Raw genomic sequence first — 22,204 nt, 5'->3', positions numbered from 1 at the left:
GAAACACATTATTCCAATCAAATCTTGGCTGTTATATTTCCTGCTCTGAAGTAAACTTGCACGAAAAAGATCCTAAAAAGCCATCTTCTATGAGTTGTTCTAGTGTGAATCATGTATGGGAAGATCACCGAGTAAATTAGAGAACAAACAATACCATGAAAAGCATCAATAACACAAGAAATATCCTAGAGAAATCCATTGAGGGTGAAACAAACAGAAAACTGAGGTTTCTCCTCATATCACTCTCCTGTCTAGATTTTATAGGTTTATTACCTTTTGGAGGCCTTCAAAGGCATCTTACATATAGTTTTTGATGACCAAAGACTTATGCAACATTGCCACAATCCTCTATACCTCCCATTACACCTCAACACATTAAAGACTACTTGACTGTAGCAAAATTTCAATATTACAGTCACATACAACTAAAAGGAACCCCCAAAACATGTTTACAAGGTAGTCACACAGACTCATGAGATACAAGATTGCCCAAACACTTTAGATCCTGAAAATTCAAAAAGGAAATTCATAAACAACTCATCTTGGATGCAGCCCCTAGTGTAATGTCCCCTTTTCCACTCTAGTTTGTTTTGGGGATTGTTGGCCAATCCCGAGACTCATTGGTCAGTTAAAGGCAAAATTAGGGTTTCCTATTTTCTAGGAGGATGCTTTGGCAGTTTTGGTGGCTTGCATGTTGGAGTTTTACAATTCTGATTCTGGATTCCTTCTGGGTTTTTAGAGAGCTTCGCGATGGTGTGGCATGCAATTGAATCTCAGGACTTTTCCGCACATTATTTTTAGTAAGTGGGGGTGAAGACAGCTTATTTTCTGGTGTTTTTTGTGTTTTCAAAGAGTCTCGCGATGGTGTGACATGCAAACGAATCTGAAGACTTTTTCCAGACTTACTATTTTTAGTAAGTTGCGACGATTTCTCAGAATATGGTTAAAATGCATTTGGACACACTATTTTTAGCAGTATGCTATTTTGGCAGGTTCAGTGGTCTAGTTCAGAGGCTATTTTGGCAGTGCAATTTTCAGTACTTTTGGCCTTTAGTTCATTTTGGTAGTTGTTCAGCACATGGAAAAAGTAATTTTTAGTATATTTTAATGCCCCCTTGGCCTAGGCGTGTGACTTATGTATTTATGGTTATGACTTGAGGTGATAAAGTATTATTTTATGTCATAAGGTTTGGGCGATTTATTGTTGAGGAAAGATACTAAATGAAGTGAAATATTAATAAGGCAAGATGGACGCCTTATGGAGAAATAAGTCAATTTTATAATATATTTCACTTATCTATCTTGGATGCCACATTACTATTTTATTATCATTTTTTTAAAGTATATTTGCTTCTATGAGAAGGTTGACTTGGAGAAAGGAGAAATGAAATGTAATTTCAAAATAATGTGAAGTGAATGTGCATTTGGGTTTGAGGTTGATTTGGAGGGAATGCAAATTTGAATTTGGAGACACAAAGTCTATAAATAAGATTGTTGAGCTCTTGTTTTTGGTATCCATGTTTATTTGCAACGAAGTGCTGCCGAAATTCAAAGTGATTGCTTTGGGGAATGCTTACCACCTAGCTAAATCTTAGCTTCTCGCTTGAAAGATAGCGACTAGTTGAGACTATTCTTCGCTCAGGTTATTAAAGGACTCCTAATTTCAAAATAATGTGAAGTGAATGTGCACTTGGGTTTGGCGTTGATTTGGAGGGAATGTGAATTTGAATTTGGAGACACAAAGTCTATAAATAAGAAAGTTGAGCTCTTGTTTTTGGTATCCATGTTTATTTGCAATGAAGTGCTGCCGAAATTCAGAGTGATTGCTTCGGGAAATACTTACCTCCTAGCTGAATCTTATCTTCTCGCTTGAAAGATAGTGACTAGTAGAGGTTGGCCTTTGTGTTGAAGATTGTCTTCGGTCCTATTGAGTGAACTAGAGGTGGCAATTCCTTCGTCCCACTCCTTGTCTCAAAAAATGATAGTGTCTTTGTTTAGTTGAGCAGTTTTGGCTCCTAGGCAACCATCGTTGGTGTTGGCTTCTAAGTATGTCAAAAGTAATTTTAAGTGTGCTTTGGTATGGATTAGAGGTTGATGATTCCCTCATCCTTTCATTGTGTGGTGTCACGAGAGAATGTGATTGTAGGTTTGTACCTGATCGTCTTTAGGTGATGTTCTTTTTCTCTTGTAGGTTTGTCATGGTAATTTTGTCCTATGACTGTTTAGTCTTCCGTTGGTACCACCTTGTGTATGCAATTGTGAGGTTATCTTGTTTGTCATTACCTCTATATTGTAATGTTCCACATGACACTTGTGTGCACGTGGAGTTTATTTGGAAATGACGAGATCGCCCTATACTTATATGCATTCAAAACAACATAAAAACAAATGGTGAGATCTGCTTTTAATCCATGAGAAATGTGGAGTCTATTTGGAAATGAAGAGATCACCCTATACTTATCTGCATTCAAAACAACATAAAAACAAATCAAGCCTAGCCGACTTGAGGAGAAAAAGAAGTTTATCATTATTTTAGTATTTAATATAAGGCTATTTGGGGCACCAAAGATAAGGTGTCAATATTTTTTGAAAGGGCCTTTGGAGACATGGACTTAACTTTATAAAGATGTTGAGTTTATTTTAATGTTTTTAAAAGCAAAGTAGAAGAGGCCAACCCCTTCTTGGAGGCTATAAAAGGAGATCGGGAGTTCATTTGTATTACAATAGATTTGATATTTGATATTGTTTTTGTTTTTGAAAGAGACTATTCTTCTCAAGGGTTGTGAGGACAAAATCACTTATAGGCAACATTCTCTACATTGTTGAAAGATACAATTTGGAGAATATTTTGGAGATTTTACACAGAGATCACAGTTGAGCTTTAATGGTGTTTTGATAACTTTCTTATCTTATTCAATTCTCAGAGCTTAATATCTTAAGAGATTATTCATCATGGTTGATTAGCAAGATTTTTGGAGCTTATTGCATATCTTTGGGTTTGATATTTGTTGGTTGTACCTTCTAAGGTTGGTTCTACCATTTAAGGAGGGAAGTGTTCGCTAGAAAATGAGGGGGCCAGGGTTTGAAGTTGGTTTGATAACTTCTTGGGTGGCGTTTGGAGTATTCTCAACTATTTCTATCCACCATGCAGCCCTAGGAGGGTTTCTTGATGTTTGGTGTCCATTTCTATAGTGCTAGTTTGCATATTTTGTGAATAGCTCAAGCCATTTCATTGTTTCATTTTGTGGGTATGTTGGAAATACATATGTAATGCTCTTTTATAAACTGGGTTGCTCTCAATTTGAAGAAATATTGTATATTCAAATCAGAAATCAAATCTGAAATTTTCAGCCTGGTTATTTTCTGTATATTGTCAATTTTTTGAGTTGTTAGGTTGTTGCGAGTATTTCTTTTATTTGCGATTCCAAACCATTGCAAATTAAAAAGAAAAAGGTAAACGGGGCATCAAATTGTAGCAAAAAATGTGATTGAGGATGGAAGGAATATTACAAAGTACATCTACAACCACACATGGGTCCTGAATCTTATAAAAGAGCACATTGATGATAAGGATCTCGCGTGATCAGGAGTCATACGCTTTGCTACTAATTTCCTCAGCTTGTAGAGCATATTAGCTACATTGCTGAACCTGAAGCAGATGTTTGTGAGTGAAAGATGGTTGGAGAGTCCTTATTGTAGGAAGAATGAAGCAGAGAAGGTCACGAAAGCCATTTTTAATGATAGTTTTGCCGAAATCATGAAGGAGATCATCAATGTATTATTTCAAACTTTGATTGATGATTTATTTTTTAATTTTCCAATATTACAATTTGCTGATTTTGTTAAATATTTGATATCCGGGGGTTAGAACTGTTGTTTAGGGTTCTTCAATTGGTGAATGGGGATTAAAACCCCATCGGGTATCTATAAGAAGCCATTGATAAGGCCAAAGAAGCAATTCAACATTTGTATCGGTCAAACAAGACCAAATATGAACCCATATGGCACATAATTGATAAGAGGTGGAACCAACAACTCCACCAACATTTTCATGTCGTTGCTTACTTTTTGAACCCCAAGTTTTATTTCTCCATTACTTTCAAAGCAGATGTAGATGTTCTTACTAGCCTCAACACATGTATTGGGAGATTAGTTGCTGATAAGAACCTTCAAGACCTCATACTTGATGAGTTACATAGTTATAAGAAAGCCGAAGGGCCATTGTTTTCTTCACTTGATTGCACTTGTAAGAGAGCCACCCTACATCCATGTAAAAAAAACATGTGTTTAAGTTTATTTTACCATTTATTTCACTCTTTAAGTTTATTAAAATCTTTACCAAACTATAAATGACATTTTTTATCCTTACAGATTTGTGGTGGGAAGATTATGGTGCCACAATGCCTAATTTTCAAAAGCTTGCCATCTGCATTCTATCTCAGCCTTGTAGTGTTTCTAGTTATGAGCACAACTGAAGTGTTTTGCGGCCATTCACACAAAATAGTGCAATAGGTTGACTCAAAGGCGCTTGAATGACCTTGTATATGTGCGGTACAACCTTGATTGCATGAAAAGAAGGCACAAAGGCGGGGTGGTTCACATGAAGCACTTGACTGGATGACATTGATCCATATTCAATAGATTGGATTGCTGACCCTGATAATGTTGATGTTCATCCACTCTTTAGTGATGATGACTTAGCTTAGTTGGCGAGGGAGGCAGCTAAATGGGAGGCGGAAGTGGCAGCACATCAGGAGGGAGAAGGCGAGGTTGGTCATCCAGCAAAGATAGTTTCCTCACATACATAGCTTGATCCTCATCCTATCACTATGGATGAGGCACCTATTGAGGAACTTATTGAGAATGTTGCAGCTGTACCATCTACTTCAGCAACACCCACACAACGACAACAAATTCTTTTGAACTTTCGTCATAGATAAAATTTATGATTTCTAATTTTCATTTATACCAAAACTTGAACTTAATATGTATTCAAAGGTTGTAGTTGTTTTGTGGTCTACGATATGCATTGAAGTCAAATTTATTCAAAGGTTGCACTTGTTTTTTAGTCTATGATATGTATTTAACTCAAACTTTGATTTATATACAATGGAAATCTGTTATATGTTCTACAAATTTAGTGTATATGTGTGTTTTTTTAGAATATTTTGATAAATTGGATATTTTCAAATGTTCGATAAATTTGGCGAGTTATTATTGTTTTTTTCCCGAATTTTCGCTGAGTCATGAGTTTTTAAATTTTTTGGGCTAGCCAAGTTATTGCCAAGTCCAAGCTTTTCAACTATGGTTCCTACAACTCGAGTTAATTATCGAGCTTTATTTTTATTCTTTCACTAATGTTGCTTATTTTTATTAAATAATTAAAAAAACACCATATTTTATAGCTCATTAGAAGGGATTAAAAGTTGTAAACCATGGACAATTGATTAAGTGACTTAAGTGCCGAGAAGATTTAAATAATGAAACGAATCACTTTTTGGAGCAATAAGGTTTATTAAATTATAAAGTGATTTTAATTTATAATTTTAAGAAGTTTCTAGAAATGATTATAAAAGTGGGCTAGAGGTCTCATTTGAGCATTCATTCATTCAAAAGTTTGTTTTTATTCTCTTTGGAGATTTAGAGATTTGTACATGTGGCCAAACTCTTACCAACGGGATGAAAACACCAATGGTTTCTTGAAGTTGAGGACGAAAACCCTTTGTCTTCCATTGAGCAGTTCCATCCTAGGATTGAGAGTGTGTTGCAAAGGTTTGGAATGGGGACAAAAACCCTCGTTTCAATGGCATGGTTCATTCAGGATCACAAATTGTGTTGAAAGAGGTTTTGCCAGAAAGATAAATTAATTGTTTTGAGTTAAATTTCGTATTTTGGGCATTTGATAAATTTTTATGGGCATTATTCCAATGGATTTCTAATGGCTGGGCGACTAGATCGTAAGTGGTTTTGAGGATCTTTTTGCCAAGTCTAATATTTTCTATAGGAAGTTGTTGCATTTCCAACATGCACATGCTACTCAACTGGGTGTAAGTTCTATCTGCACAAATCACTGCATTTTCTAAGTCAAAACTTGTTGGTCAAAGGTGTTTGGAGATGGAGTTTGGTGTTTGGGGACCCTTGGTGTGCCCATACAGTTCTGGGTTGGAATAAAAAATGTTGTCACAGTCCTGATACTTTCTCAGATTTGTGTTTCAGACCTGAAATGTGCAAGTTTTCAGTCTTTTAATGATGGTGCAATAGTGCTAGGTGTTACATGATTGTTGTGAGGGCCCGTGGAATGATCTTGGTGAAGTAGAGGGGTGTATTGAGAGTGTTTTGTTGCTGCTGTGACCTGCTACAGGACTTTGATCATCGCTGCAACCTTCATTATGATCTATCAGACTTGCAACTTTCCATCTTAACACAATAGATGGGTGTTGGTGGAGATGGACCATATTTTCAAGCAAAGTTACAAGACTTTGTGAGTCTTGGCAAGACTCGCCGAGTCTCGAGGCGGGTCGCCTCTGTCGAGGCCGGGCAACCCTGGACTCGGACTCGGTCGAGACTGGCTGGGTCTTGGCAGATTCACCGAGTTTGCTAGACTCGGCAGACTCGCCAAGTCCTGAGCCTTGGACTCTGCCGCCCAAGCAACAAAAAAAAGCCCCCAAATAATTAAAATGTGTTTGTTTTAAATAAAACAAAAAGTAAATATGTTTTGACTTACACCTTAAAATATCATTTTTCTTGTTTGCAAACACAAGGAGGAGAGAAAAAGAAGGTTTTGAGCAAAAAATAGAGGCATTGAAGAGTAGACCAGCAGATAGATTAAAGAGGAGATTGCACTTGTTGATTGTTTGAGCAAGTTTGTAGCTTGCATTCAAGCATTTAAAGGTGTTAAAGAAGGATTTGGAAGAGGTTTCTAGCAAATTTATAGAGGTAATTACCATTTTTTTGTTATTTTTTGATTTTCTTACATTCATATTTCCATTTTTTTGTACATTTGTTTTGTTTTTGTTTTATTTTATATTAATGGAAAAAATATTAAAGTTGAAATCCAAGTTTTGTTTTTTCTTTCTGTTATTTATTTTTAAGTTTTAATTTATTTCATTATGCGGAATTTTTTCATTTATAATATATTGCAACATAATGTCTTAGCCTAGTGGAAGTGGTGCCTCAAAGGCAGCCCTGATTAGAAAGGATAAGGCTTGGAAACATGGCATCCCCGGATCAAAAAAAGAAATAACATGTATTCATTGCAAAACAAAATATAATGGGGGAGGTATTAACCGGCTGAAATATCACATTGCAAAAATAAAATGCCATGATGCAAAACCATGCAAAAAAGCACCCCTTGAGGCTATTCGTGAAGTGCAAGCTCAATTAGAGAAATTTGAAGAGAGAAAAGAATTAAAAAGGAAGCAAATGGAAGAAATGACAGCCATTGGTGAGAGGCTTCTTCAAATCCTCGACCTCCATTCCCTAGATCTGGAAGTAGTGGTAGCGTGAGTGTGAGCATTGGGCCTCGCATTCATAAAAATAAATCCACATTAGACTCACTTATTGTTCCAAGCACGACTCCGGGTGCCCAACCATCGCTTGAGAGCATGGGTTGGAATAAGGAGAAGCATGATGCTACGAAAATGGCAATTGGAGACTTTTGGTTCTACAACAACCTTCCATTTCATGTAGTGAGGTATTCATTAGTATTTTGATTTCTATGTCTTAATTTTTGTTCTTTTAAGAAATTGAGAATTTAAGAGTATGCCACATTGATTATTTTAATTTTTAAAGTTACAAGTAAAACTTAATAGTTATTAGTAAATACTTATTCCGTTTATTTAATTTGTTTTAAGTCTCCATACTAGCAAATTATGGTAGATGCCATTACTGGTTGTGGTCAGGGGTTCAAAGCTCTTAATGATGAGGAGATAAAAGGCCCTATTTTGAATCAAAAGGTGGCTGATGTTAAACCCAAAATTGCTGAGAAGCGTGAGATATTGAGGAAGAAGGGTTGCACCATCATGACTAATGGTTGGACCGACAAGAGAAATAGAAAACTGTTGAATTTTCTTGTCTCCTCATCAAGTAATTGCACTTTGTATTTTGTAAAGTATTTATTAGTTGAATTACGATTTCTAAAACAACAAGGTAGCAACTTTCTAGAATTAATTTGAAACAAGACAAGATTGCATACCAGGAGTCCAATGCTCAACCAAGGTGGTGTTATTGAAAATTCTCAAATAGATCACAGTACATGAGCATCCAGGGAGGTTCAATGACACCAAACAAGTTTATTGGCATCAACCATTATTAAATAAAACAAATATACTGAAACTGCTAAGAATTGTGCGTGGCCTACAGGCAAGATTATTGAATTAACCAAGTTTTCCTTAATGAATCACTGATCTGGTTCACATATGCCTCCTGTAGCCTTAAGTAATTATCAGATTCTTGCTGATAGGTGTGGGCAAAGGAGATAGGAGAAAATTCAAACCCTTTCCTGTGTTGTACGACCGTTCTAGACAATTTGGGGTTTGTAGGATGGTGCGGCCTACTATGGGAGGGTACTCCTGCTGCAAATGAAGGTATGACTACCTTCTAAAGTCTCCAAACCCTCTCCAATCTGCAAATAATCCTCTAAAATTGCTGTAACAAGTCTAAATTGAAGCACAATTAGGAATTCTGAATGAATCCCTACATTCTGTGAACTGGGGTATTGTCCAAATCCATCTGTCTTCAAGGAGTTTTTGTTCCTCAAAGTTGCAGAAATAAATTGCAAAGCACAATTCCCAAAAAGCAAAATGTAAAAATGATTGAAAGATGAATGAATGAAGCCTCATGTCTTTTTAACAGCTCCAAACCCTAATTCGATTTTAGGGTTGCAAGACTTTATTTAAATAAAGTTTATTAAACTTTATTTCATTCTCTTATGTCTCCCTCAAGATGTACGACCCCCTTAGACTCCTTTTATTAATAGAATTAAGTTGTTTTTAAAGACAACTTAACTCATGTCTCCTAGGCATCATGGCACAAGGGGCCCCCCTTTATTATAATTTATTATAATATAAAGTAACTTAATTAAATCACTTTAATTTTATTTAAATCAAACTTTAGACAATAATTTATTTAATCTAGATTTATTCATAAATCTATCACCTGGACTCCAAACTGACAACTGAATGTTGTCACCTGTCCAAGAATGATGACTGGACGAGGCAGTGCAACTGGCAGTCTCCTCCTAAAAATTAGGATACTGCCTCAAATCGATGATAAACACTCCGAAGCCACTCTGCTATGCTCCTCGACCCTCCGATGGTCAAATAGTCAATTGGTTGTCTCCTCCTAAAAAATAGGAACCCTCCTAAAAATAAGGAAACTACCCCAGAAAATGTCTCCAATACTCCTCAAAAGGTCACCAAACCCCCAAATGGGCTCCCTATCTACCATGTTAGCCCATGGGAACCTTGATTATAGGCTAACCCATGCTGACAACTGGACTATCTAAGGAACATTACAATTCCCTGGTTTAATATTTGACAAAAATAACATGTCACTAGATTAATTGCTAGATGACTTGAACTTCATTTCTATTTTACCCATTTATATTACTTTTAATTCATATATTAAAAAAGAAAATCATTGTGTTGTTGAACAAAACATTATTGGTCCGCCATAGAGTTGATCAATTGCTGTGATTAATGAACTATTTAAGGCTTGGTCACCAGTCGACTTGAAACACATAAAGGAACCACCGGAGTACCCAAGCATTTGAATCATGTAGAAATTGATATTTAATGAGTCATTATATCATTCAACAATTGTTATGCAGTTGGCAAGTAGCTGCTTTCAATTCTAGTTATTCTTTGAAGAGGAAAAATTAGCAAATATGGGATGATTTCTGACCAAGACTAAAGGGACAGCCACCCTTGTACATTTATGTACCCTCTTGACTTTGTGGCTAACATGGTTAAAGTAAATTTCTTTGACCTTGCTTCTATGTGGTCCATAGACATTTTGGTATAGTAGATGTTAAATAAATCTTTCATTTCATGCATCAACAAGGCCCACATTTTATTACTTCTTTTTACAATTAGTCTAAAATGAAGGCATCTAATGAGAGAGCACATCTTATTCGGCACATAAATTCTACTTGATAATTGCCTACCAATATGTACTTTCTTTATTGAATTGTACAAATCCATTGCATGTATGTCCATATGTTGTATTTTATTTTGTAATAATGATTGTGTTGTCCTTATTTTTGTTTTAAAAAATGAAGGATCATTACATGAAATTTTTATCAAAAAATAAAAATTTTACTCTATGGCACTCTTCCCGAGGCATAATTTCGCCTAATCCTTGGACTGGCTTAATCCTCAGTCCATCCTCGAACTGCGTTTCAAATTTCGTCGCATTCTGGGTTCGTTTGCTATGTCTTTCCTTCAATTTCGGGTTTTTTTATCCCTGACTACAGGTGGGAAATTTTCCTTGAATTGCAAGTTTTAATGATTTTCCTTTGTTTTCGTCTTAGTAGGGAAATTTTTGGCTAATTACAAGTGCACTTCATTGAAAAATGAGAACTTGTAATTTGCTTTTTATTTCCCCCTTGTTGCTTTTTGGTTATTTAAGTTATAATAGGGATTTTTTGGATAAGTTACAAGTTTACTTGTAATTCTTTTGAAAAACCCCTATTTTAATGTCTTTTACTTGTAAGAGGGATTTTTAACCTCTATTACATATGTGCAAGTTATTAAAACTTATTGTAGGGATTTTATTTAGTAAGATTTATTCAAACTGTTTACCAGTTATGTGTTTTGTTATGTTACCGGTTGTTCTTTCTATTGTTTCTGCAATCTTGTTACCAGTTACCGATATATTTAGCATGATTTATGTGTTAAGCTGCAAGGTTGGGCCATCTTTCATTGGATCTCCCTGCCTTGACTGTGTCAAAAATAAAGGATGAATCAAAGCATGGTATTAGAGCATGGAAATTAAAAATTTCGAAAATTTTTGTTATTAAAATTTTGCGAAGTTTTTATTGAAGAGATTTTTTTTTAAAACTGTTTTTGTTAAAAAAAAACAGATTTTTTTTCTCTTCCTGGGCAGTTTTTTTTTGTAGGTTGAAAATTTTCCTAGGGTTTCTGCAATTTTCGACTAGGGTTTTGACCCTTCTGTTCAAGTCGAAATTTTATTTTGGTTGCAGATTCTTGGTGGGTTTTTCGAGAGCTCAACTAGGTCGTCGTCATATTTTTTTGGGTGCATCGTTTTTCGTGCCTCAATTTTAGAGCCGTCGGATCTGCATTTTGTTTTCAGATTCTTGGTGGGTTTTTCGAGAGCTTTTTCTAGGTTGGTCTCAGATTTTTCTAGGTGCCTCGTTTTCCGCACCTCGAATTTTGTGCCAGTAAGTTTGCCTTGGAATTTAAAAACAGTTCACAATTTTTGCTATTTCTGTGGACGTTGGGATTTTTGCTGTTTTTTTTGGGCACCATTTATGCTATTTTAAGTTTGCAGAATTTTTTTAATTTCTGGATCTCTTCCAAACCTCGAAATTTGCACCTTAGAATTCGTGCTAGAATTCTCCTCTAGGGTTTCAAATTTTTTTTGCAGCTGCTTCTATTCTGATTTTTGAATCAGATTCTTTTGTCTCATGCTTTCACTAGGTTGACCTCATTCAACCTCCATTTTTGTGATGGCATCTTTGACCAACTTCATGTTGGAACACAGTCAGAAGTTCAATAGCTACCACAACACCTGGGAACAATGCATGTTCACGATATGTGAATATCGTTGCCTTGATCAGATTGATTTAGGCCAGACCTCGTCTTACAGGTCCTAGGGTTTTCACGATTTTTTCCTGAAAAATTGTCTGTCGGTTTTCTGATTTTTTCCACAAAAAATCATGGGAGGGTTTTCACGATTTTTTCCTCAAAAATTGTTCGCAGGGTTTATAATTTTCCCTTTAAAATTATCTCATTTGTAATCCACGATATTCGCGTAAGATTTTAGTTATCTAGGTTTTACTGTTTTTTTCCACAAAAACGATGATTTGTAACCTCAGATTTCTTGGTTTTTTGATTTTCTCCTCAAAATCGTAAATTCTCTTTTCGAGGGTTCCTATTTCAGGGTTTGACGATTTTTTCCTCAAAATCGTGCTTTTTTGCAGTTAGTTTGGGTCGCACCCACCAAGGCGAACATCTGCAACCGTGGTATCTTGCAATCAGTTTTGGAGTTGGTACTCTTCTGCAAAAGGGTTTGCTGATTTTCCTCAAAATCATGGTTTCAGTTTTCAGTTTGGTTACCCAACGTTAGGTTGGATGGATTCTGATATTCTTGGTCATTAACACTTTTCAGATCCCCTTTACAAGTAAAATGTAACTTGCACATCTCTCTCCAAAACCATCTTTTGTTGAAATTCCAAGTTGAAAAGATGAAAAATGCCCATCCTTCCAAAATCGGGTTTTTAGAACTGGATTGCATGTTCAAATTTCTTCCCATTTTCATGAAAATGTCATTCCCAAAATCTTTCCATTTTTATCCACCCATAACGCCTATATCCGTACTTTCTGTTCACGTCATTTCCCGCAAGTCTAATTCCCATTTTTCACCCATTTCTCCATTTACCATTTTACAAGTATACTTGCATTCGGGTTTTAAAAATCAGATTGCATGTGCATTCTTCCCAAACTTGTATACTTGTAAAATTTTCCCCAAGATCCGAAATTAGTCAAAGTCAAGATTCCTGGCATTTACCATTTATTTCCCCATTTTCTCTCACAAAATCGTGAAGTGCAAGGGTTGGAGTTCTTCCCATTTGAAGAAGGAAAAATGTTAGTTGCAGCTGATTATGATGTTGCCTTAACACTTTTAAGTCTTCATCGCAGTATGCCAGTTTGTCCTTCAATGTCAGACTTGCCGTCATCTCCAATTCCGAAGAAGAATAAGTATAAATATGATAAGTACCAAAATGAGGTTTCACCTTCTCAAGTCTCTTCTCCTTTGGATCGCATAAAAGATACAAAGATAGGGCATGTGGACATGTCAGAATTTGTCAAGAGGGTAGAGGATCCGCAGGATAGCAATATGCAGCGGCTGTTGGACAGCCATATCTATCACACATCTTCTTTTTTAGTGGCTGCCCTAGAACCTGAATTTGTTCTCGCTTGCGCCCATCACTTTGACAAGGGGACAAGAACCATTAAAAATGATGATGGTGAAGCAATAATCCGCCTTGACGCAGACACAATTGAGAAAGTCTTCAGAATACCACCTGCACTTGTTTATATGGAAATCTCCAAAGATAGTGCAGCTGAGTACTATGTAAAAAGGGAAAAGGACTGCAAACGTCATATTAACATGTGGATTCATGAGCCACGAACCGCCTTCTCAAGGTGGGCTAAGTTATACCGTTGTGACTTCAAATGGGAGATTGGAGACATCATAACCCTCCTCAGCAGGATAATGGGTCTTGAACATTCTAATGTTTTTGAGCCCTGGATGTACAAGTTTGTCATGTTCATAAGGCAGTCCCATCATATATCATGGGGAGAAGTCATCAGTGATGCCTTGTGCGAACAACTTGCAGCAGTCCCTTCCACCATGACTTTCTACATGAACTCATATTTAGTGTATTTGGCAGCGTCACTTAGACATTTCCCTGGTCTTTCTACCAAGGGTGACCGCTCGCTTATACCGGTATGGGAATACTATGATCAAACTGCCTTTGAGATCCATTAGATTGCATTTCAGAAGAGTTCAAGATGCATTCTTCGGTTACTTCATGTGTCAGTTTGACAGAACTCTAAAGAACAAAAAGGTATCAGATGAGGCATGGGAAAGAGTGAATGAGTATGGATGCTTGTTTCTTCAATTCCCGACCTTTACCTATATGAGAGTCAGATGCTATAGTGGACAGCCATACATGCTCCCTAGATACCCAATTGATAAGATCATTCTTATGGAGTTGGGAAGACAGATCATGGCTGTCCACGCTCATCAGTCTGTCAGACATAAGGTTGGAATGGGGATTTCTACAACAAACCCATTGAAAATTAGCCGGTATTCTCTTGTCACATCCGTCAAAGCCAAGGCTATGAAGACTGAGATGCAGGAAATTAATCTCAAAAGGTTTAAGTCCAGAGCTGATTTTGATTACTGGGGTATGAAGGAATAGATAAAAAAATCCTTCCTGCACGTGCATCGTATTAAAGATATCTAGGTAGATCTCCGTAGAGAAGTGGAAATTCTGAAGATGGATTACTACAGGCTCATTGTTGAGCAAGTTGTTGATTTGAACTTGGTGGATATTCCACAAGGAATGATTGACGATGGGCATGTACTTGATCCTGAATATATTTCACAAAGGGTTGAGGAAGCTCCACTTCCTTTAATCCAATGGTCACACAAGGAGTGCATATCCATTCTTGAGAGATTTCAGCCTATCTTGGCTAACACCAACGCTTGGCTGAAAAGTAATGGTGTTAGACTCATCAAAATCAAGGTTGGAAAAGAGGATGATTCTACGGGGCCTCTTGGACGTAAGTCTGAGATTCAGGTTGATAACAAGGATGGCGCATCATCTTCTGGCACCAGGATCAAATTGCGAGTTAGTCGGGCAGTAGTGCTTCCTCCTGAGGAGGCGACAATTTGTGGGAAGGAAAAGTCACGGTTTCATGTTCAGGTGATCGATTTTGATAATCCAGAAGAAGGGCAACAATCTGATGATGCTCCTAAGTCTCCAGCTTCGGACTCACCTCATGAGATCCCTTCCTCAGTTTCCATTGAGACGCCCCTTTCTCCTCTTGACACAATGGTGGAAGAGTCTCCTTAGAATGCCATTCCTATTTTAGTATACGAGCCGCTCCTTGATCATCAACAAGAGAGTGTGCTGGAAGTTCTTGAAGATACTCTTGCATGTATCCAGCTGTCAGAGATTGATACCTCCACTTTTGGCTTTGAAGAATTTACGAGGCAATCTTCATGCCCATTGGTAACTGAGCAAACCGTGGTCGCTATCCAAACAGACACTCCACCTAGAATGACCACAGTTGTTCAAACAGAAACTTCTTCTCCTTTGCTTGCAGCTATTACTGAAGGAGAGTTGATGATTTTACCTCCGTGGCTTACTTCTTTTACCCCCAAAAGGAAGAAGCAAGAAATCTCACCTGATGCCTTTGATTATCAACAACTTAAACAGTCTAGACCCAAGGTTGCTAAAAAGGCCAAGACTATCTCCAGAGTAACTGTTGATAGCAACAAGATGAAGGTAGCTGAAATTGTTGAACCCCTTGCAGATAAGCCACTTGAAGAGATGTCAGCTGCTGATTACAAAGTTACGAGGATAGAATTGGGTAAGAAAACGCATGAGGTGATTAAACATGATGCTCGGTTTTCTGTAGCTTCACTGGTATAGAGGTGTGATGAACTTTTAGCTAAGAAAGACAAGCTAGAAGAGGACAACTGACAACTTGTTGCAGCTGTTCGTAAAATCACAAAACATACTGGTGAGGTGAGTAATCCTTCAAGTTCTATCAAGGCACGAGAATCAATTTGTAGTGTTGAAAGGGCTGCTTAGAAAGTACAAACATTGGATTCCTGGGTTGATCAGCTTCATGATCTATGTGCACAAGTGCTGAAAGACATTTTTCAGATGATGTCTAAGTTGGAGACTATTGAAGATAAATTAAGTCATACCTCCGATGCTTTTAAGAAGAAACTGGAAAGTGTTGAAGGTAGTTTGACAATCTAGCACACCATGCCCCAACAACAATTGAATGTTCTACAAGAGCATGCCATTATCCCTTCCAGGGTCATGAACTTGGAATTTGAGAGCTTCTGGAAAATAAGACCCTTGTTCTTAAATCCCTCATTGAGGAGATTGGAGATGCAATAAGATTATGAGGTGAAGTTTTCCAAGATATTGTTTCTCATTGTGAAAATGCCTCTTGCAACATAATAAGTCAGGATGGAGAGCTGATACCAGAAGAAGAAGTTCTTGCAGATTTACAAATGAGGATTCATGATGAATGGAGGAGCGAACAATTCTTAGCTGTTTCAATTCAAATTTTGATGAAACACCAAATATTTTTGCATGAAATTCAGTCCATTTTGGAGAAGAAAAACTCTATGCTCCTCCGATAACATGATACCATTGTGAAGAGTAAGACCATGATTGTTGCCAAGAACACCCATGAACCAGATCCTGATGAACTACGAATGATCATCCAATAGTTTGAAGGATTTATGTCTTCACGTGCTGCAACTTAAGTGTTTTTAAACACCTAGTTGTATTTTTTTTCCAGATTTGTAATCTTTTAGTTGTAGTTTTTCTTTTGACAAGTTACATGTAAAAGCCTTTTGTAAATTGCAAGCTAAGTGTTTACTTGCACTTTTGTAATTACATGTAAGGCAACTACAAGTTGTGTTCAGTTAGGACTGTAGTTGGAATAAGTCATAGTTAGTTATCGAATAAGTCTTGGTGGTTGAGAGAATTTCTCAAGTTAGTTAGGATCCTCCCACCTTTTTCTCAAGGCTCCTCTTCTACAAATACTTGAGGGGTCTATTGTAATCTTTATCTTTTGGAAAACAAGCAAAAACTTTGCCAAATTTACAGCAAAAAAGTCTTTGAGCTTTCATGTGTGAATTCAAGAATTGAAAGGAATAGAAGGAGATTTCTCAAGCTTTGAGTCTTTGTGCTACATACTTGAGTTTGTGTTCTATATTATCTTTCTTGCAAGTTTTTCTTCAAAGAACTTAATCGAATTTGATTTGTAGTATTTGAGGTTAATATAAAGTAGAATAAATATTGTTTTGAGAGGAGTTGTAAGTCTTTGTGCTTGCACTTATTCTTAAGAGAGTTTAGAAGTAGATTTTGTGAGAAATAGCTGTGAGTCTTTGAGCTTATACTACTTCCCATTGTTTTAAGTAGAAAAGAATAAGATATTCCAGTCTTTGAGCTGTTATAATTTGTTCTTGATAGAATTAGTATAGAAAAAGGTAGATAGGACTTTACATAATCAAGTCTTTGAGCTTGATATTGCTGTCCCGTCCCGAAGGAAGTGACGAAAGTCTTTGAGCTTTCAGGAAACTTCATTTCCTTTCTCTCATTTCATTTCGAAAGTTGTTACTGCTGTTTTATATCAAATCACTATCACTTTTCTGTGAAGAGAAAAGGATATTGTCTTTCTTGAAAGAAGAAGAAAGATTGCTGTCCCATCCTATTTTATTTTCAAAGTTGTAGTTAGATAGGGGGAGCCTTCCCTTAATTAGGAGAGTTTTACTCACACACTGTGGTTGAAACCACAATTTTGTATATTTCCCCAAGTGTACAAAATTTTCAACCAACAGATTGACACATAAGTTAAAGTGAACAGCCATGTATTTTTATCACTACTAACACTACAAAATGTTTTAGCTTGATAAAGTTATTGTCAATATTTTTTTGCACATATGAGTCTTGGTTGTCATTGATGTCGAACTTATTGGTGGTCCGGATTGTTGGTGCTACTGTGATGTCAAACTTATTGGTGGTTTGACTGTTGGTGCTATTGGTCTGATTGGTGGTTGTTGATGTCTAGTCTTATTGGTGGTCTGGCTATTGGTCCGAAAGTGTTATGATTGTAATGTCCCCATTTTCGGGTGAAAATGATTAAATAATTTAATAATTAATTTTAAGTTGTGGAATAAAAGAAAAAATATTAAACGACAACTTTAATTAATTATTTATATAGTGTCAAAGTGCTAAAAGATTTATTATTGATAAGTAGGAGGTATATGGGTAAATGAGTTTGACTCAAAAACTACACCGTTGAACCTTGATAGCAATATCATAGATTTATTATTTTAATTCACTTTTGGAGTAATAAGGATAAAATATTTTATAAGGTGACTTATTTGACAACTTAAGGTGAAAAAAATAAATTTTAAAATAGGCAAATATTATTGTTTTATTATTTTCCAAGTTGCCCTATTGTGATGTTGCCCTATTTTTTCATTAAGTTTCTATATATTGGGGCTTTGGCTTTCATTTTGGGGTGTTGTTGAACATTATGATTTTTTCTCTCAAGGAACCCTTGTGGTTTGAGGTTTGATGTTTCATCCTTCTGGAGGATGGAAACCCTTCTGAAGAAGATTGGCTTTGGTGGTGAAAGACCTACCCAGGTCAATGCTGTGGGATTCGACCGAAGTCTCAGCTTGTGCATTCAAGTTTAAGGTATTTGCAGTTTCAAATTCATTGTCTTATCCATTCAGATATTCAGATTTGCAGATTAAGCTTTGAAAGATTATTAGAGCTGCCCGTGTGCTTGCTGAAAGGTGAGGAACGGTTTATTACGTACTCACAAGTAGCTGGGTATTGTTATTTTAAAATATTTGGGTGTTGAAATTAATAAGGCAGAGAAATCGATTATTCTAAGTTTGGGGATACGTGGGTTTGTGGAATCAATTTTTAATATTGCTGATATTAAATTTGGAGCCTGCGTTGAAAATTCTATAAGTTGCGTAAGACATTTATTTTGTCTTTCTCTGAATCGTGGGATTTAGAAAGAAAATCATCTGCTTATGAAGTTGTGGGACTAGAGGGAAACGGATGATTAAAGTTCGCTGGGAATTTATTTCCTCATTGCAGCTGTCAAAGGGTTTAAAATTGGAGACTCTTTCAATTGGAAATCGATAAAGAGGTTTGGAAAAGAAAGACAAAGATCGGTTTGTCTTTTAGTGCCAGCATTGAAGACAAAGAGGTATTTGAAAGGACAGAAATAATGGAGCCCTTGAAGTGTTATCGTGGGAAATTTTATTAATGCTTTTGCTGGGTATTTATTTCTTATTCAAAGCTTGGAAGTTTCCAAAAAGGCTAATTTTTCAGAATGAGACAAATGAGAAAAGTCATTTTGCAGTGGCACTAGATGACAAAATTGAAGAGGACAAATAGTCTTCAGATAGTGACAAATCAGGGAAAAGATTAAAAGAAGAAAAAGGGAAATAAGTTTGCAGGAAGACAAATCGCAGCCTCTGGAACTTTGCAAAAAGATAAATGTTGGAGCCTCTAAGCTATGGATTGAATTCAGGATAAGACAAATTAGAAAAGACAGTTTTTCAGAAAATGACGAAAGGGCATAAAACAAAATGAGTAAAGAGTGCGTACGAATTATATATGTGAAATAAGACCCAAGTTAAGAGGACTGAATTGGATTGCTGTTGTGAATGTGCTGAGCGCTGATTTATGCATTTTCAGATTGTGCCCCTTGTGGAAGTAATCATGGTAGAGACAAACCTTTCATACTTGGACATGGGCTGGTCAGTTGGAATATTCTGAAGGTTATTGATGTTGTTATATAACTCAGATTAGTAGATATGTTTCCTTCTGTAAGTGTGGGTGGGAAAGACATTGCTGAAGGGTTATGAAGGCTTGTACAAGGTCATATATGAGTTTCCCTGTGAAGTCTGAATCAGTTCTGTTGCATCAGTACTCCTGGACTTGGTACCTGGAACTTGTTTGAGTCATTCATAGTCCTATGCATGAGGAATGGAAAGCTCAGAATGAAGCTAGAGGAAGTTCCCTTGCTGATGTAAATGCAAACTTCTGTCAACACTTATTTTCTGAAGAACTAAGGTCAGATTTATGTGTTAATTAACTGCTCTTTCCTGTATGGAAGTGAGAGAAAGTAGGGTAATAGTGCGGGAAGGTGTAAAAATCATTGTAATAGTGTAACTAGGATAAAGTGGATGGAAGGAATACTACTGTTGACAGCAGTTTGCTTTTACATAGTGCGTTTGGAACTTTGGATGGATGGAATGTACTTACTTAGCAATATGTGTTAATTAACTGCTCTCTTACCCTACGTTTTCAAGCATATTGCTAAGATGGCAAGGTGTAAAAATCATTGTAATAGTACGTTTGGATGGATGGAATGTACAAGTTAGACCTGTAGTTAATTTCATTATATGTCAAGTTGTGGTCAGCTGCTTATTACATGTTCCCGTGTAATTTTGTTCTATGACAGCAGTTTATAGTTTCAAAAAATGGCTGTTGTTTCAGTTGTTCAAATCAGTTCATTATCTTTATTTCAATGTATGAATATCAAAGGATCATTTATGAGTTACAAACAACATTAACAGAAAAACCATATTCTCCTTATGCATGCAAAGTGTTTGTCATAATCTTCATGAGAAGAGTGCAAAAATTTAAGAGGAAATTGGTAGGGGATCTTCAGCCCTAACAGTCTCGTTCCAGATCTTGTTACTAGCAAAATTAAGTGATTCAGACCTGCAGAACCGCTCAGTAAAGTTATATTAGACCTGCACATTGTGTTACCAGCTTGCAAAGGGGTTTCTCTGTTATGATCATCTCAACTTATAATCTCAAGGTATTTCAATGTTGTTTCTAGTTGGGTGATTGGGTACATGTATTTGGGCTTGGGGAAGTGACTTTATCAGTGCATATTTTGTATCAGCACTTGTATAATGTTGTTTTATCTATATCAGCCTTTATGACAACAGTTGTATCATGCATGGAATTGTATGTTCAAACATTATTCCACAAGGAAATATATGGACTAATACAAAGCATTAGATCCCAAGCCCAAGCTGGAGGCAATTACCTTTCATTGCCATAAGGAGGAAAAAGGGGTAGCAAATTTGCTGGCTGGCTAATCTCTCTGTAATTCAACTAGGAAGGAAAGTATACCTTATCTTGAAGGACTTAAATACAGATTGATTTAACCTTCTATTAATAATATACAAAGGGATCATCAAATTTTTTACCTTCTACTGCAAGGGGTGTAGTTAGCTTGTATGAAGGCTGCCATCATGTGGTGGATAATGCCTTTTATTGCAAGTCAACTACTCAGCAGCAAGAATAAGGTGATATTAATTTTTATAAATAAAGCAATGGGTGGCAAATCATAAGAGTCAATGGCTCAAATGGATTACTATTTGGTAGATAGTAATAGCTAATATGGGAACATAAATATGTCAAATTATGTCAAACATTGGAAGCTAAGCATTCAACAGTACATCATCTTCAATTGCAAATATCTTATAAAGTTTAAAGATTACACATATTCATTTGGAATAAAGGATATTTAAGCATGAGAACATGAGATAGACAAGGCCAAATCCTGTTGACAGCAGACCAGCAATGGATCTGTTGCCCCAGACACCTGAGTTCATGTTTGACTGCAAATGTATTTCCTTTTTGCTGTTGGAACTTCTAACCTGGAACTCAAATTTCAAATCATGTAACCTGTGCTGTGAGTATGGTATTGGCACCATACAAGTGAAGGAAACAGGAAATAAACTCCTATTGACAAAGATTTTGCAAAACAAAATTAATTTTATTGATAAAATATACATTTTGAACTTATTGCCAATAACCATATTTTTTTTCTTATCTTTTTAGAGCAGTGTGTAAAGGCCCTATTTGAACTTATTGCCAATAACCATTTTTTTTCCTTATCTTTTTAGAGCAGTGTGTAAAGGCCCTATTTGAACTTATTGCCAATAACCATTTTTTTTCCTTATCTTTTTAGAGCAGTGTGTAAAGGCCCTATTTTAATTAAAATTTTAAGGAAAGCAATTTTAGGATTTCACCTTTATAATTTAGGGTGGAGACTCTCCAGTTTATAATGCAACTTCTTCCTTATTTAGAAATCCTATAGATTTGCAATCTACAAGTATTCAGAAATTGACCCAAGACAGGGTGAATGTGAGTACCGCACATGCTGTTACGACTGAATGTCAATGTCCCAGCTGGAGACAAAAATGTTGACTCTTTCCCTTCAAGACCCCATTCAACAATAGGCATTGCTTCCTCAATCCCATAACCACTGGTCCATGTAACCGTCATCTGTATATTCAGTAAAAAATTTCTTCCAAGTTATTCAAGCACAAAACAGAAAACTACACTTTCAGTTAGAGAGAACTAAATGTCATTTGTTAATTACCATATGAATATATCCCACAGATTAAACTCCTATAGGAATTTGTTTTATGTGTGCATCCTTCTAGAATCAAAATTATATATTTTTTGTACAATGTGAACACAAGGTGTCCTTTGTATTGTCCCACACTCATAAGTTCACTTAAGCATTTTTAATTCTGTCTGGATATGAAGATAATTTTGCAGATTATAATCATTTGAAAACTTGGCACCTAATCTAACATTTGGGTTATAATTGTATCCCAAACCATATTAACTCACAAATAAAAA

General features: G+C 36.2%; 1 protein-coding gene across 1 annotated transcript in view; it reads right to left on the bottom strand.

The window, feature by feature from the left end:
* The window catches only part of LOC131070309 (probable inactive purple acid phosphatase 27), a 74,660-nt gene extending 52,795 nt beyond the window's left edge, over positions 1–21,865 (bottom strand). Inside the window, exon 1 of the mRNA XM_059219356.1 lies at positions 21,709–21,865. Coding sequence (XP_059075339.1) covers positions 21,709–21,841 — 133 coding nt within the window. The 5' untranslated portion in view covers positions 21,842–21,865. The remainder of the gene's footprint in view (positions 1–21,708) is intronic.
* Positions 21,866–22,204: the final 339 nt, after the last annotated feature.

The sequence above is a fragment of the Cryptomeria japonica genome, chromosome 1, assembly GCF_030272615.1.
Source record: "Cryptomeria japonica chromosome 1, Sugi_1.0, whole genome shotgun sequence".
Taxonomy (NCBI): Eukaryota; Viridiplantae; Streptophyta; class Pinopsida; order Cupressales; family Cupressaceae; genus Cryptomeria; species Cryptomeria japonica.
This window is presented reverse-complemented; position numbering and strand designations above follow the sequence as displayed.